This window comes from Harmonia axyridis, chromosome 2, assembly GCF_914767665.1.
Source record: "Harmonia axyridis chromosome 2, icHarAxyr1.1, whole genome shotgun sequence".
In the NCBI taxonomy this organism is placed as follows: domain Eukaryota; kingdom Metazoa; phylum Arthropoda; class Insecta; order Coleoptera; family Coccinellidae; genus Harmonia; species Harmonia axyridis.
Window position 1 is genome coordinate 29147620 of NC_059502.1, and position 13938 is coordinate 29161557.

The 13938-nt window shown below is 31.7% G+C and overlaps 2 protein-coding genes and 1 long non-coding RNA gene across 4 annotated transcripts; 2 read left to right on the top strand and 1 right to left on the bottom strand.

Moving 5' to 3' along the window:
* Window positions 1-4895: 4895 nt before the first annotated feature.
* LOC123673257 lies at window positions 4896-6288 on the top strand. Its single transcript, XM_045607730.1, has 4 exons — window positions 4896-5246; window positions 5385-5729; window positions 5807-6071; window positions 6130-6288. Exons 1-4 carry the CDS (start codon window positions 5182-5184, stop codon window positions 6286-6288), a joined length of 834 nt encoding a protein of 277 aa, XP_045463686.1. The 5' UTR covers window positions 4896-5181.
* A 1855-nt stretch (window positions 6289-8143) lies between these two features.
* Window positions 8144-9429, bottom strand: LOC123674210. The gene is made up of 4 exons (XR_006746609.1): window positions 9259-9429; window positions 9012-9184; window positions 8647-8788; window positions 8144-8322 (listed from the first exon to the last, which is right to left on the bottom strand). It is a non-coding gene; the product is annotated as an uncharacterized LOC123674210 (long non-coding RNA).
* Window positions 9430-9431: 2 nt separating this feature from the next.
* On the top strand, window positions 9432-13658 carry LOC123674208 (glutamyl-tRNA(Gln) amidotransferase subunit B, mitochondrial). 2 transcript variants are annotated; one of them, XM_045609123.1, is made up of 8 exons: window positions 9432-9536; window positions 9592-9850; window positions 9963-10278; window positions 10469-10704; window positions 11048-11227; window positions 11825-11958; window positions 13255-13378; window positions 13431-13658. In XM_045609123.1, exons 1-8 carry the CDS (start codon window positions 9478-9480, stop codon window positions 13650-13652), a joined length of 1530 nt encoding a protein of 509 aa, XP_045465079.1. In that variant the 5' UTR covers window positions 9432-9477; the 3' UTR covers window positions 13653-13658. The 2 variants fall into 2 exon arrangements, with proteins under 2 accessions (XP_045465079.1, XP_045465080.1); XM_045609124.1 differs by having other exon boundaries at window positions 9435-9536; window positions 9592-9619.
* The last annotated feature ends 280 nt before the right edge of the window (window positions 13659-13938 follow it).

Here is a 13938-nt window from a genome sequence, read left to right on the forward strand (position 1 = left end):
ATTCATTCAATAAATAATAAGATGAGAATAGAAAAAGTTTCTTCACGAGACAGCCTCAGGACTGATCCCCAATTTTTTTGCTTTACCGGATATTCCGCATTTTGCTGAGTATCCCGAAGCGACGAATAGAAACATGACGCACTGGCATCGTGCAAATCACGTTAAGTTTCACGTGTTCTGGAAGAGGTGGGTAGATTCGAATAACTTTCAACAAACGGTTTGCTAATTAGATTCTACGAGAGAAGGAAAGGAAATTAATTGCGGGATCACGTTATTGAATGGCACCGTTTCCGAATAAAAGACGCCGTCGATATTATGGCAGCTGATCGTCAGATCAAAACGGGACAACAGTTACGAGAAATCGAATCACGTTTGGGGTATGATACGAGAGCATCATCAGAGGAAAGATTTGCACAATTCATAATATTTTTTTCTCTATTTCAGTATCGTAATGAGTTCATTACAGTTCTAAAAACAGTGCTGTAATGAACTCATTACAGCATCGTTTTCAGATATATTTTTCGTTTTGTGGTTGTCTATACTGAGTACTGACTTCTATCAAATTTCAACAAACGTCAAGAATTGTCAATTTGATATAATTTGGATATAGTGAAATGATTTGCAACATTATTCGCAATTTCTCTCAATTCTGGTGATGTTAAATCGATTTCGTCAGACATAATTCACGAATTGAATGCGTAATTTTGAATAATTTCAAAATTCGAAATGTACGATTCATATTCAAATTCCGTATCTGTCAATTTTCGTAACAGTCACACCAACTGCCAATATACAATACAAAAGTCACTAGGATATAAAATCCGAATTTTTCATTGAATTTCTTCAATATTTCACAAAACTTGACTGAAATAGAGAAAATATCGTCTAATACTCGTTGCAGAAGGCAATTCCAACACTCTTGCGTTCGAAAACTCGCTCCTTCGTCGCTCGTTTTAGAATTTCGCATTCGTCTTGGAATAAGAGCCCATTCTGCAACTTGTTTTGGAATATACTATTCTTTATTTCAGTATCGTAATGAGTTCATCACAGTTCTAAAAACAGTGCTGTAATGAACTCATTACAGTATTGTTTTCAGTTATATTTTTCGTTTTGTGGTTGTCTACACAGACGTCAGATTTCCAATCCTATCAAAATTCAACACACGTCAATTATTGTCAATATAATATAATTTGGATTTAGTGAAATGATTTGCGTCATTATTCGCAATTTCTCTTAATTCTGTTGGTGTTTAATCGATTTCGTCAGACATAATTCACGAATTTAATGCATAATTATATATTATTGCAAAATTCAAAACATACGATTCGAATTGAAATTCCGTAATCTGTCAGTTTTCGTGACAGTCAACCAACTGCCAAGATACAATACAAATGTCAGTAGGATGTATGATCTGAATTTTTTATCGAATTTCGACAATATTTCACAAAACTAGACTGAAATAGAGATAATATCCTCTAATACTCGTTGCAGGAGGCAATTCCAACACTCATGCGTTCCAAAACTCGCTCCTTCGTCGCTCGTTTTCGAATTTCGCATTCGTGTTGGAATAGGAGCCCATTCTGCAACCTGTTTTAAGACTTTTGTTACAGATGGTTTTTCAATTATTTGTTAGCCCACTATTTCAAGAGCAGTTATTTATGACATGATATTTTGAATAAGACTTTGAATTGGAATGAAACCGAAATTTCCTCTTCGTCGTATTTTAATGATAATAATAATATAATAATATATATTTATCCTTCAAAACCATATTTACATGTATGAATACAAAAAAATATAAAAAAGGTATATGATATGTCCAAAATAATTATATACAATCAAGTAGCATCTGAGAAGTATTCCTGAAGAGAGTAGAAACACTTAGACAATAAAAAATTTTCAACTAATCAATTGAACTCACGTATATTTTCAATTCTTTTCAATTCTAAGGGGAGTGCATTATAAATTTCGATTCCCATTTATCTTGGTGATTTTTCGAATCTTGATAAGTTATGATTTGGAATTACCAAATCGTGCAATTGTCGTGTAAAATATCCATGATTAAAATTCAAAGGCAGGAATGTATTGATCTTCTTTTTAACGTGGTTTACAATTTCAAAAATATATACACAGACCAAGGGTAATATCCTCAGTTTTTCAAAGAGTAGTCTGCAAGAGGTTCTATATGAGATAGCCCACAAATTGACCTTACTGCACTCTTTTGGAGTTTGAAAACTCTTTCAGTAGATGAGGAACAACCCCAAAGCATAATTCCATATTTTATCCTAGATAAAAAATGGCTGAAATAATACGAGAGACATATTTCCCTATTGGTGATATCCCTGAGTCTATACAGAGCAAAGCATACAGATGATAAAATGGAACAGAGTCTGGTAACATGATCTTGCCAATTCAAATTTGAATCAATGATTACTCCCAAAAATCTAACGGAATGAACTTGTTCTATTGAACTCTTTCCAACTCTTAGTAAGAGGCTTTTATTTCTGTGGTCTTCAGTATTTTTCAAAGAGTACCTCATAAACAATGTCTTTTCCGTATTCAGAAACAATTTGTTATCAACAAACCATTCAGAAAATCGTGTCATGTTATTACAGGCACTCAACAATGCATTCTGCACTGATCCTCCCGAACACAGTAGTGTATTATCATCAGCAAACATTATCAGCTTAGATGGATCATCAGCAGCATCAGAAAGATCGTTCACAAATATCAGGAATAGACGAAGTCATGTTATCATGACGAAATAATTGTTGTGAAAATAAATATATAAAGCGGAAATAAGTTATTTTACTTTTTAATCATCAAGATGAATTTCCGACAAGTAAAGACTGAGACAATCAAACTCAGGAATAGAAATGGCTCCAATATGGAACCCAATATGGAATGTTAGGACTTTGTCCTGTGTTTACATCAATGGTTTCCCAGCTGCAGATGGGATGATGAAGACCATCTTTCAGACCATCTCACGTAGTCTGTATGTAGGTAATTGGTCTATTCTCTTTTGCAAGCCGTGCCAACCGATCATTTGACATTCTATTTACGTGATCTCTCCATACCCTTCGCAGTAGACAGGGCTGCCGCCAGATATTTTGGCGCCCAAGCAAAATAAAATTTCGCCCCCTGCTTTGTAGTCCAGTCAATTTATTCTCACAAGGGCCCCTAACGGGAAAGTTTTGAGGTAGATTTGATTTTTTAGATTTTTGATGTGTTTTGGGTTGCTGAATCCGAATCTGTTGTTTGATACCAAAATGTCTCGACTAAACATTGAAAAAAATGCAAAGAAAGGTAATAAATTTCATTTTTTGGTGGATTTATGCATATAACTCGGAAAATATTAGTTTTTCATGAATGACCTTCCCATGTAAAAACAAAGTTATTTAATCTTCCCTATAAATTTATCGTATTAAGTTTTTTGTCTGATAAAACGTTTTGGCTCAACCGATAGTTGAAAATTGGCGTATTTTATCTGTCTCTGGAAAAACCCACTCTGGGTAAATTTCGATTTCTTAGATCCTATATGTTTTTTGAGATGCAAAATGCGAATTTGAGGTTTGCCACCAAAATTTCTTGACAGAACAAGAAAAAAATGTAAAAATTTGAGGTTTTTGGCATATAACTCAGGAAATATCACCTTCCTATAAAAAATTCGAATTTGAGTACCTACTCTATTGTATGTATGTATAAATACTAGGATGGTATCATTTCCTCAATATATTCTTTAAAATCAATATAAAGAAAAAACTTAATTTAAAAAAGTGATTTTGTAAATACTTTTTCCTAGACTGATGATGGCTTTATATACAGTGCGCGTCAAAATTATGGAACAAATTCATTTTCTCAAAAGAAAAATATTTGGTGACAAAATTCTGAAACAGGTCTATTTTTGTTTCACTTTTACCACATTTTTATGCATTTTTGAATGATTTTTATTACACCCTGTGCCATCCCCATCAACCCTCTGAATTTTTTGAATAGGGAAATTGGGTCATGTGGTACTTTTTTGGCAAGGTCTTTGTATCTTCTTTACAGAAATTTTCAAGAAAAAAATTTTTTTTTTAAATTAGTTAGTTCAAAGAGGTTTTCAGTATGTGCACTTTGTCATGTCTCATTTACTTTGAGATTATGGTACCTAATGAAATTTGTCACCGAATGAAAGTCGACCATTACAGTTTTGTTCATGAACAACTTTCAACCCCTACGAACCCTTTAATGGACAAAAAGAGTTCGCGGACGAAAAGTGTATGCGGACGAAAAATACCTACTTGCTTTCAATAAGAGACGATTTTTCAATCGGAAATTAGGACGTAAAATGTCACTTTTCTTTGAGGTCGACGAAAAATTTTTTGCTTCAAGCCCAAAAATTATTCGCCTCGGCCCTGCCACATCATCTTTTTAGTTAAATGTTCAAGGTGAAAAAAATGCAGATGGCTCTGATATTATAATTTATTAAGAATATTTTAAAAAATGTTTATCCACAAATACTATTGTTAATATAATGAATTCAAAAGAGTATAAGGACAGTGAATGTTTACTTTGAAAAATGACTTAGAAATGTTATTATATCTTAGATAACAACAAAATGTACAAATAACCTGAGCAGTTTTTCGGATCCGAGTAATTGAATTTGCTGTTTAGTTTTATTGAGTATTATTTACCACCATACCGTATAAGTTTATTTTTTGTTCGAAGGCCGTACTGATATATTTTTGAATCTACCTCTTTTTTTGGTCATGTCTACCGCTTTCCCCATCTCAACCTATCACCAGTGACTGTAGACCAAACATGCTGTAGACAATATGAAACCAAAGACTAATCTTTGATGTAACCTCAATTTCAAAGTTCAACCTTCCATAGAACAAGTATGTATAGAACTTAGATTATTTACACCAAGATAGAGCATAGTGAGAGAGAAAACGTGGCCGAAATAAGATAGCAATATGTTTATTATTTTCGTCAAAATCAAAACACATTCCCGCAGCTCCCTATTGGTGGCTTTCTACCACGTGACCTGGACGTGCGAATGAATTTCATTATGGCCGCCTTCTTTGACAGCTGATGCTTAGGTGCAACAAGTTCAAACTCATCGTTTTGAGTTAACCAAGTGATTTTTGTAGTGAAAACGAGGTTGGACAATAATTATTTGCTGTATTAAGCTGAAAAATGGTTAATTCCTGTGTGATATGTAAAAAAAGCACCAGTAAAGACTGCGGGCGATCCATACATCGGTAAGTAAACACAACAAATAATAATTTACCATAGGCGTAGCTAGGAATACCTAGCTCTCAATATAAGCATATTGTAAACTTATTTTAAAATTTGATTTGGATAATATGAACATCTAAATATAATATTTCTAATTTCAGTTCCAGTAGCACATCTCCAGATGAAAGGCCTGTGACTCCAGAACCATTAGATACTAATAAGCTAGGTAGTGTCAGGGAATCCTCAAAACTGAGTAATTCTGAACTATCCAGAACTTTAACAGCTAGTGATTTGTCTGCTACACTGACTACTTCAGATTTATCTGCTACATTGACTGCTTCAGATTTATCTGATACATTAACCGCTTCAGATTTATCTGCTTTTTTGACCGATACAGAATCCTCTGGTGCTTTGACAGTTTCAGAATTGTCCGGTACTATGACAGCTTCAGAATCGTCAAGCAACTTGGTATCCTCGGAAGTATTAACAGTAGCACATCCAACTACGTAAGTTTTACTTAATTTTATATTTATAATATTGCAAAATATATTCTGGTTCATTATATAAAACCTTCTTATTTCAGTTCTGAAGCTAAAAGTTCTGTACCAAGACCAAGAAAAAGAAAATGTTTTGTTGGTGATGTAAGGGATGAAGATTTCAGGACACCAAAACAAGGAAAATTTGCCTTCTCCCTTGCTAAACGAAAAATTGCAGAACAGAAAAAGAAACTGAAAGCATTGAGGATGAAGAACAGAAGACTGCAACAGAAAATTTCAGATATTTCAGGACTACTGAATAATTTGAGGGAAATGAACCTTATATCCGATAATGCTCAAGATTATATAGAGGTAAGTAAGATTCAGCTTTGCATATATTTGTGGAATGTAATTATTTTCAATATTTCAGGCATCGTTACCAGGTCCTAGTAGAGATATGGTAAATAGACTCATAAGGGGATCAAAAAATCAGAAATTTACACCTTCTCTACGAGAAAAACGTATGGCAATTTATTCAAGGCATCCAAATTTGTCATTAAGATATGCACACAAGCAGAAAAAACAATAAGATATATGATTTCTAACAACCCTAATATTTTGAGTACAAAGTCTGAAAATTTAATCAATAAGTTGATTCATAATTGTATTGTCTGTTTACCAGATGATGTTTTGAATGCATTTGGCAATCATGTATTTGATGAAGGGTTTCTAGAAAGTCATGAATTGCCTTTGATAAAACTGATATTGAAAAGATATTTCACTATAAGAATTCACCACGAGACAAGAAAAATGAGCGATCAAGTGGTGAATCGAGTAAGAAGCATGCTCACACATCTGATTTTGTATCAGAATCAATAAGTTTTTTTTTTATCTTTACAATTGTTAGTTTTAAGTTTTAGGGTGATCAGGGTGTATAAAACACTCTTTTTTGATTGTGTACTTTTCGATCCTGTTTGGATTCAATTACCAAGGACTATAGCAGTAGTAGATATGGATTCTTAGTTATTTTATTATAAACATTTCTGAAGAATCGATTATCAGTATATTTTAGTTACCTATCGTATTTCTTCAAATCATTATTGTAAAAATCATTTATTTTATGTTACATGTTATTTTTTATGGAAGTTATTAATACATCCTTGCTTGATAATCAATCCTGATTATGCAGGCTTTCAAGTTTCAATTGCTATTCCACTATAAATACTGATTCTCCGTCCATTCCATTGCAAAACTCACAAAATTCCAATCATCTATCTTATATAGTGGAACAAAACTATACATTCATAATATCATTTGCTCTCAAAGGTGCAGGTAATGGATGGACAAGGTTTCAGTAAGTAAGTAAGGCCTATTACAGCATTAATGAGAACTGATATGATTATACTTCACACTTGATGTAAAACTGACCTATCTAATACATTTTCATGTCGAACTGGATCAATAAATTTATTGTTATTTTTGTTATTCAATTTAACATAGTATTCAGGTGTAATACCCTTAAATTTCAAACCTTTGCAGTCAAATGAGCTCCATTTGTAATAACATGGTGGTCCCCAATAAAAATCTGGACTCACCTCAGAACAAGATATCAAGCTGTGTTAAAATCCAAATTTAGATACAGCATCATCTTGTATGGTAATAACCTACCATGCAGCCTTATTGAAAAGTGACCTGAATAGATGTATTCGATATAATAGGATTGTTAATAAAATCATTGATAATGATATAACATTCAATTGTATAGGTATTTGTAATTATTAAAACCAGAACAACAATATTTGAATATCATATTTGCTATTTCAAATCTCTTTTCATATTGAATATTTTTTCGAATCGAAAATATGCCTGCACTATAAAAATTCTGCGTATAACAATGATTTAGAATAAGATGAAAACATCGGGAAGGTTAACAAAATTCATAAAAATAATGACATTAATTATGCATCCAATGAAATAATAATTAAAGATTCGATAACCTTTGAAGGATTTATTTCTATTCTTAACAAATTTTTAGATCCACGCCACTGACTTCTATTTACGACAACACACTTTGTTTGTAAACAAACAGTGTTTATTATGGGAACAAAACATTCAGTTCATCTAGTAAGGGATTGCTCCATCTTGGTGTAAATAATCTAAGGTATAGAATGGAAACTCTCATGATAAAATTAACACTGCTTTCAGCGACCTCTTGCGGTTGTTTGTGAAATTATAAAATGAGCGCGCGAAAATTTGAAATGCTTTGTATTGAAAATATTTCAATTCAATTCAAGATTTTGAATGTGAAAATAAACAACGTACGAAAATAAGGTAATAAGCATTTCTTTTTGAATGAGCTATATTACCATTATATTCCTGTACGAGTTCTTTCACATCCAATATATTTGACAAGAATAGAGGCTTAAGTTCAGAGAAAACACAAATTCATATAAAAAAATCATCTATTTAAAATTTTACATTTTTTTAAATATTTCTAGTATGCCAAATTTTTAATGTGTCCTTCACAATTGCATATTCAGGCTATCAAACAGCTTATCCATAAAAATCATCAGCTCTGCAGTGCCCACAGCCTCTAGTGTCAATTAATTGTTGTCCTCGATATCTGTAGGAAGCAAAACATTCATAAGTACTTATATTTTCATCAAATTTATTGCAATAAATAGTTCTTAATTGACTCAATCAGAATTGAAAACTTTAATATACCATTTGTTTAAAATGTTGGAACTCACAACTACTTCCAAAAGTGTGCCCGATTAAAAGCTGTTGGAGAAACATAATTCATCAGTCTACTGAAATTTGCTGATGAATTAAGTTTCTCTACATTTTTTAGCCGCTCTTTGTATGATGAAACTTTTTTTGGATAATTCTCAGTTTTCTACTCTGATCAATCAGACATTTTGATAGATAACGTTCATTTTCAGTTAACCTTTTTCTATATATTATTGAAGTTTTCTGAGGGTGCTTAAAATTCTTCAAAGTCTCTGTTGATACTTCCCTCTCAACATCACTTTGGAGATGTATTCCTTCAGTGTCATGAACTTCTCCATCTTCCCCTTGATTTGAAGATCCTGTGAAATATAAATAGAAAAGTAAATAATAATTTTCTTGCCAATCATATATATTTATATATACATATGCAAAACTACTATTGAGGGTAAGTTTTTAAACAAAGATAATATTTATGGACAGCTGAAACATTCGTCTACGGTTAGCACTTCTCCTTGAGGACTATACTTAATCGCTTATCGTTTAACTTTTACACAGAAGAAAATATAACAAAATTTAACTCACCAGGAAGAAATAATTCAGGGATAGCAGTTGTCAAATTCCTTTAAGGCTATCTAATTTCACTTCTTACAAATTTGTTGAGGAGTTTTAGAGTTGAGCAATGGATAACTAACTTTTTCGAGCCAAAGTTTGAAAATTGTTGGCTGCTTCTCTTCATTCGAAAACGATGACGTTTACTATACATCTCCACAGTTAGGAACACAATATTTGTTGGATTTCAAAGTTGACTGCGACATAATAAATCTCTTACCAAAAATAAGGTTCGACGGATCAACTGAAAATTTTTGAGGTTAAGTAAATAATTCTCGAGGTAAACAGAAAATCAGCGATGCGAGCGGTCTCTGGAAGGTGTTGGTGGAACTAAATTACTGTTTCAGAGTTTAGTACCTCAGTTTCTCCTCTATATATACTTACTCTATGTCATTTATTTGAATTTCACATTTATTTTGTATGTTATGAATTCAATGGAATGATGAAACTCTGGTTTTTTAAAAACCCCATTCGACATTACTCCTCAAAAACTACTCAGTAATAAATAAATATTATTGGAAAATTATTTGTATAATAAATCATTATTTTGTAGAAAATGGAGAAGCGTTGTCGGCTTGGAGGTACATGCACAAATTATTTCAAAATCTAAACTGTTTTCTCCGTCTTCTTCTGCCTTTTCATCACCTGTTAATAGTAATGTTTCTTTTTTGGATGCATCGTTACCAGGAACTCTTCCTGTATTAAATAAGCGTTGTGTTGAAGCTGGTGTTATGACTGCATTAGCATTGAATTGTGATGTTAATTTAGTTTCTATGTTCGATAGAAAACATTACTTTTATGGAGATATGCCAGTACGTAATTATGGAAAAAATTCTGTAAAATGAAATTTTTTAAGGGTAGAGTTTGAATTGTCTCATTATCTCCACTTATTGACAATGATTGTGTAACTTCAGTGTTTTTCAGGCTGGTTATCAAATTACTCAGCAAAGAAGCCCTCTAGCGCAATATGGAAATCTTCATTTTTTTGTGTACACACCTGGAGTTCACAAGTCTCCTTATAGTAAAGAAGTTAGAATCAAACAATTGCAATTAGAGCAAGACAGTGGTAAAAGTTTGCATGATTCTGATCGTAGCTTGATAGATTTGAATCGTGCAGGTATGGGATTGATGGAATTAGTTTTTGAACCTGATCTGACTGATGGAGAAGAAGCTGCTGCCCTAGTGAAAGAATTGATAGCAATACTGAAAAGAATTGGAACTTGTTCCTGTAAAATGGAAGGTAATACTCTCAAAAATCATTCACATGAATTGAAATATCTTTCATTGAAATGGAATCTATAATTTTAATACTATAGAGAAAAATTATTTGAAGTATTTCGATAATTTATATTTCCCCTTATAAGCCAAAAATATGTATTCTCTCTCTATTATATGTATAAACATGCTTCATTAGGAAAATATTATTTCAGAGGGTGCCTTGAGAGTTGATGCTAATGTTTCTATACATAGAGAAAAGGAACCTCTAGGTGTAAGAACAGAAATAAAAAATATTGGTTCTGTAAGGGGAGTAGCATCTGCAATTAAATATGAAATCAATAGACAAATTGAAATGAAAGAGAGAGGATATGATATAATTAATGAAACTAGATCATGGGATGCTATCAGTAAATCAACACTACCTTTACGTGACAAAGAAGAAAAACAGGTAGTTAAATGGATTTGTTTATAAAACTGATCAATTAATTGAATATAGAGGGTTGACTCTTGTAATGAATGATTGTAACTTCATAGTTTGGAAACAGAAAGTTAAATGATGATAATATGTAATTTATGATTCTCAATTTTAAAATTTGACTAGAAGTATTTATATAGCCACAAAGCACCATGACCACTTTATCTTTGGTTTATATCTATACTATAATCTGTTCATGTTAGCAGTGCCATGGTGTCATAAAAATGTTTCCAGCAACGATGCCAAACTGTGGATTTTCCCCTAATTTTACCATAAAATCAACATCAGCAATTGGGTGGTCATCTTTATCTTGCAGGATTATCGTTACATGCCAGAGCCTAACCTACCTCCACTATATCTTTCTTTTGGAAACTTGATTCCCGGGCTTGTAAATGTGAAATCATTGAAAGAAATACAACCTGAATTACCAGCCCAAATCAGGATTAGATTGAGCAAAGAGCTAGGATTGACTGAAAATCAAGCATTACTTTTAGTGGTGAGAAAATCATATTTTGTTGAAAAAAACAACATTGATGCAGTGAATACATAAAGATTCCCCAAATCATTTTTGGATCAATGCATGCTCAATATGATTAGAGAATAATAATTGAGAATTCAACTAGATGTAGTTTATATTTCTGAGTCCAACTCAAAATTTTTTTTTTTAGAATTTAACATTGTCTTACTCATAGAGAAAATTATTACTGAGTGGGACAAAATTTAGTGTTGGTTGTCTTGTAAATCTTTGAATCTGTATATTGGCTAACGACTAGGATTGATTATTATGTGTTTCTCCGGTAAATCATCAGATTTAGTACAAAAAATTTGGAAAAATTAAAACCAATAAAAATAAATTAAAAACAATATTTAAAAAACAAACCACTAACAGAATCTAAGATTAACTTTCAAGTGAGCTTACATACATGAAAAAATTGAGGTATTTGTGTAGATGTGTACAAATTTAGTGGCTAACCCTGGTTGCCTATGCTATTCCCAGTTGACCTCAATAAATGAGTATATTTAATTGATTCTGATTGTAGTAGATTTTGAAGAAATCTTATAGTTATTTATAATAATTCGATATTTTTTTCAGAATGATGATGTTCTATTGGAATTATTTGAAGAAACTCTGAAGATTAAATCTCTCAAACCTACATTGTTAGCTAATATTATTATATATGAATTCTCCAAAATTATTACTGATTTTGACAAAAAACCTCAGGAAATGTGAGTATAAATTCCTTCTTATCTACTTTGGTGCACTGCAGGGGGCCATCTCCCCCTGCACTATACCAAAAAAACAAACAAATCTTGTTTTATACATTATATGGAATCCAGAACTACACTTATTTTGGTTCTTATGGTTTGAAATAACAATACATGGATTTTTTAAATCTGACAACAAAAATTATCAAATGATTTAAAAGATGTGTGCTGAAATTTTGAAACATAGTGGATCAAGATATCAAGGTTAATTGACAATATATTTGTTGTTGTTTGAAAAATGGATACAATCGTGTTTCATATATTGATAAAATACTGTTTTTTTTATGGAAAAATGCTGTGCAAGCAAAGCACTGACTTGAAGTGTACTGAATTCAAACGCAGTCAAAGAACTATCGACGTTGCTGAAAGCTCTGGTCGGCGGAATTAGGCAATTTCAGAAATCATCAAGAGAGTCCACGAAATAGTTTTGTGTGATCTCAAATTGAGACTTTCGTGAGACAGCTATAAAGATATCAGAAGACAATGTATATTCCCTATTTAGCGTGAACATTTATCCATGAGAAAACTTTGCATGAAATGGGTGCCAAGCTTATTTGCCACTGATCAAAAGCAACAACTCATCGTTATTTCCAAATGCTTGACAAAGGTAAAACGTCCTCAAATATAAAAAAAAAAAAATTCTTTCACAAATCGATTGAAACCATGGTACTGTCATTTTGCTGACCTCAAAAGAATGCTCTAGAAAAGGAATTCGGCTCTGATGAAGAAATGATTGTCGAGGTTACAGCCTATTTCGAAAGCAAAGATGAATCTTTCTACAGAAAAAGTATTAAATAATTACATGTATCACAATTGAATTGGACGAATAAAGTCAAAATTTCAAGAAAAAATGTGTTTAAGCTTGGGACTTATTGTGTTCTAAATCTGAAATCTTTTTGATTTATTATTCTCAATTATAAAGCATTCGTGAATCATTTGAGGAAAAAAATTATTGGAGCTATTTGTAGAAATATTCAGGAGCTTTGGAACGCTCATTAAATCATACACATAGAAACCATGGAATTGCTGTAATATGTTATATGAGATGTGATTTATGATGATATTATTATTTTATCCATATGAAATCAACATTTGTGATCAAATTCGAAATAAAAAGAGCTATATTCTGTAACAGTTGTAGAGAAACATTTTTCCCAAATATTTTCAGAGTTATTTTTAACACTACTAACAAATAAAGATTTACTAACGAATAATTATAAGGCATTATTTTCAATTCTATGAATTATTCATTTTCAGGACTCATTGGATAATGTTTTTAGCTGATTCGGTACATTTACTGGATACAAGGCAAATTAGTAGAAATACTGTTCGTTATTTATTCGAAGTTTTATCCAAAGGATGTAATAAGGATGCTTTACAGGTACATCATAAACAATTGAAACTTATCCCATTTATATATTGAATACTTTCAGATTGTACATGAACAAAATTTATTTCAAATAACTGATCTAGAAGAACTTCGGAAATTGTGTGAAGAAGTTATAAAAGAAAATGAAACACTTGTCAATACATACAAGGCAGGAAAGAAAAAAGTCTTCAAAGCATTAATGGGAAAAATAGCATTGAAAACACAAGATAGAGCTGATATGGCTAAATGTGATGAAATAATGAAAAACTTACTGAATAAATTATAATAAGAATGGAACTCTATTAACCTAACCTGAACAAATTACTGTTTAGTGAGAGTTCAAACCTTAAAAATTGAACAATTTGTAACTGATCAATAGCCAATAGATAACATTCATAACCTTGAATTTATGGCAAGATAGCAAGGAATAGTAAGCAAAACAACTAAATAAGTTCGTTTCATTCAATTTCAATGTCATGTTTTTGTACTATTTCATAGTTAATGAATTTTTGTTACTTCTTATATTGGTTTACAGTGAAATTTTCCCAAGATAAAATTTAGCATTTGAGTTA

Bases quoted from the DNA above. Each gene is read 5' to 3' on its own strand.
- LOC123673257 (XM_045607730.1), top strand. From the start codon at position 5,182: ATGGTTAATTCCTGTGTGATATGTAAAAAAAGCACCAGTAAAGACTGC. The intron at 5,730-5,806 runs GTAAGTTTTACT...TTCTTATTTCAG, and splicing joins ACAGTAGCACATCCAACTAC to TTCTGAAGCTAAAAGTTCTG. The intron at 6,072-6,129 runs GTAAGTAAGATT...TCAATATTTCAG, and splicing joins ATGCTCAAGATTATATAGAG to GCATCGTTACCAGGTCCTAG.
- LOC123674208 (XM_045609123.1), top strand. From the start codon at position 9,478: ATGATGAAACTCTGGTTTTTTAAAAACCCCATTCGACATTACTCCTCA. The intron at 11,959-13,254 runs GTGAGTATAAAT...ATTCATTTTCAG, and splicing joins GACAAAAAACCTCAGGAAAT to GACTCATTGGATAATGTTTT. The intron at 13,379-13,430 runs GTACATCATAAA...GAATACTTTCAG, and splicing joins GTAATAAGGATGCTTTACAG to ATTGTACATGAACAAAATTT.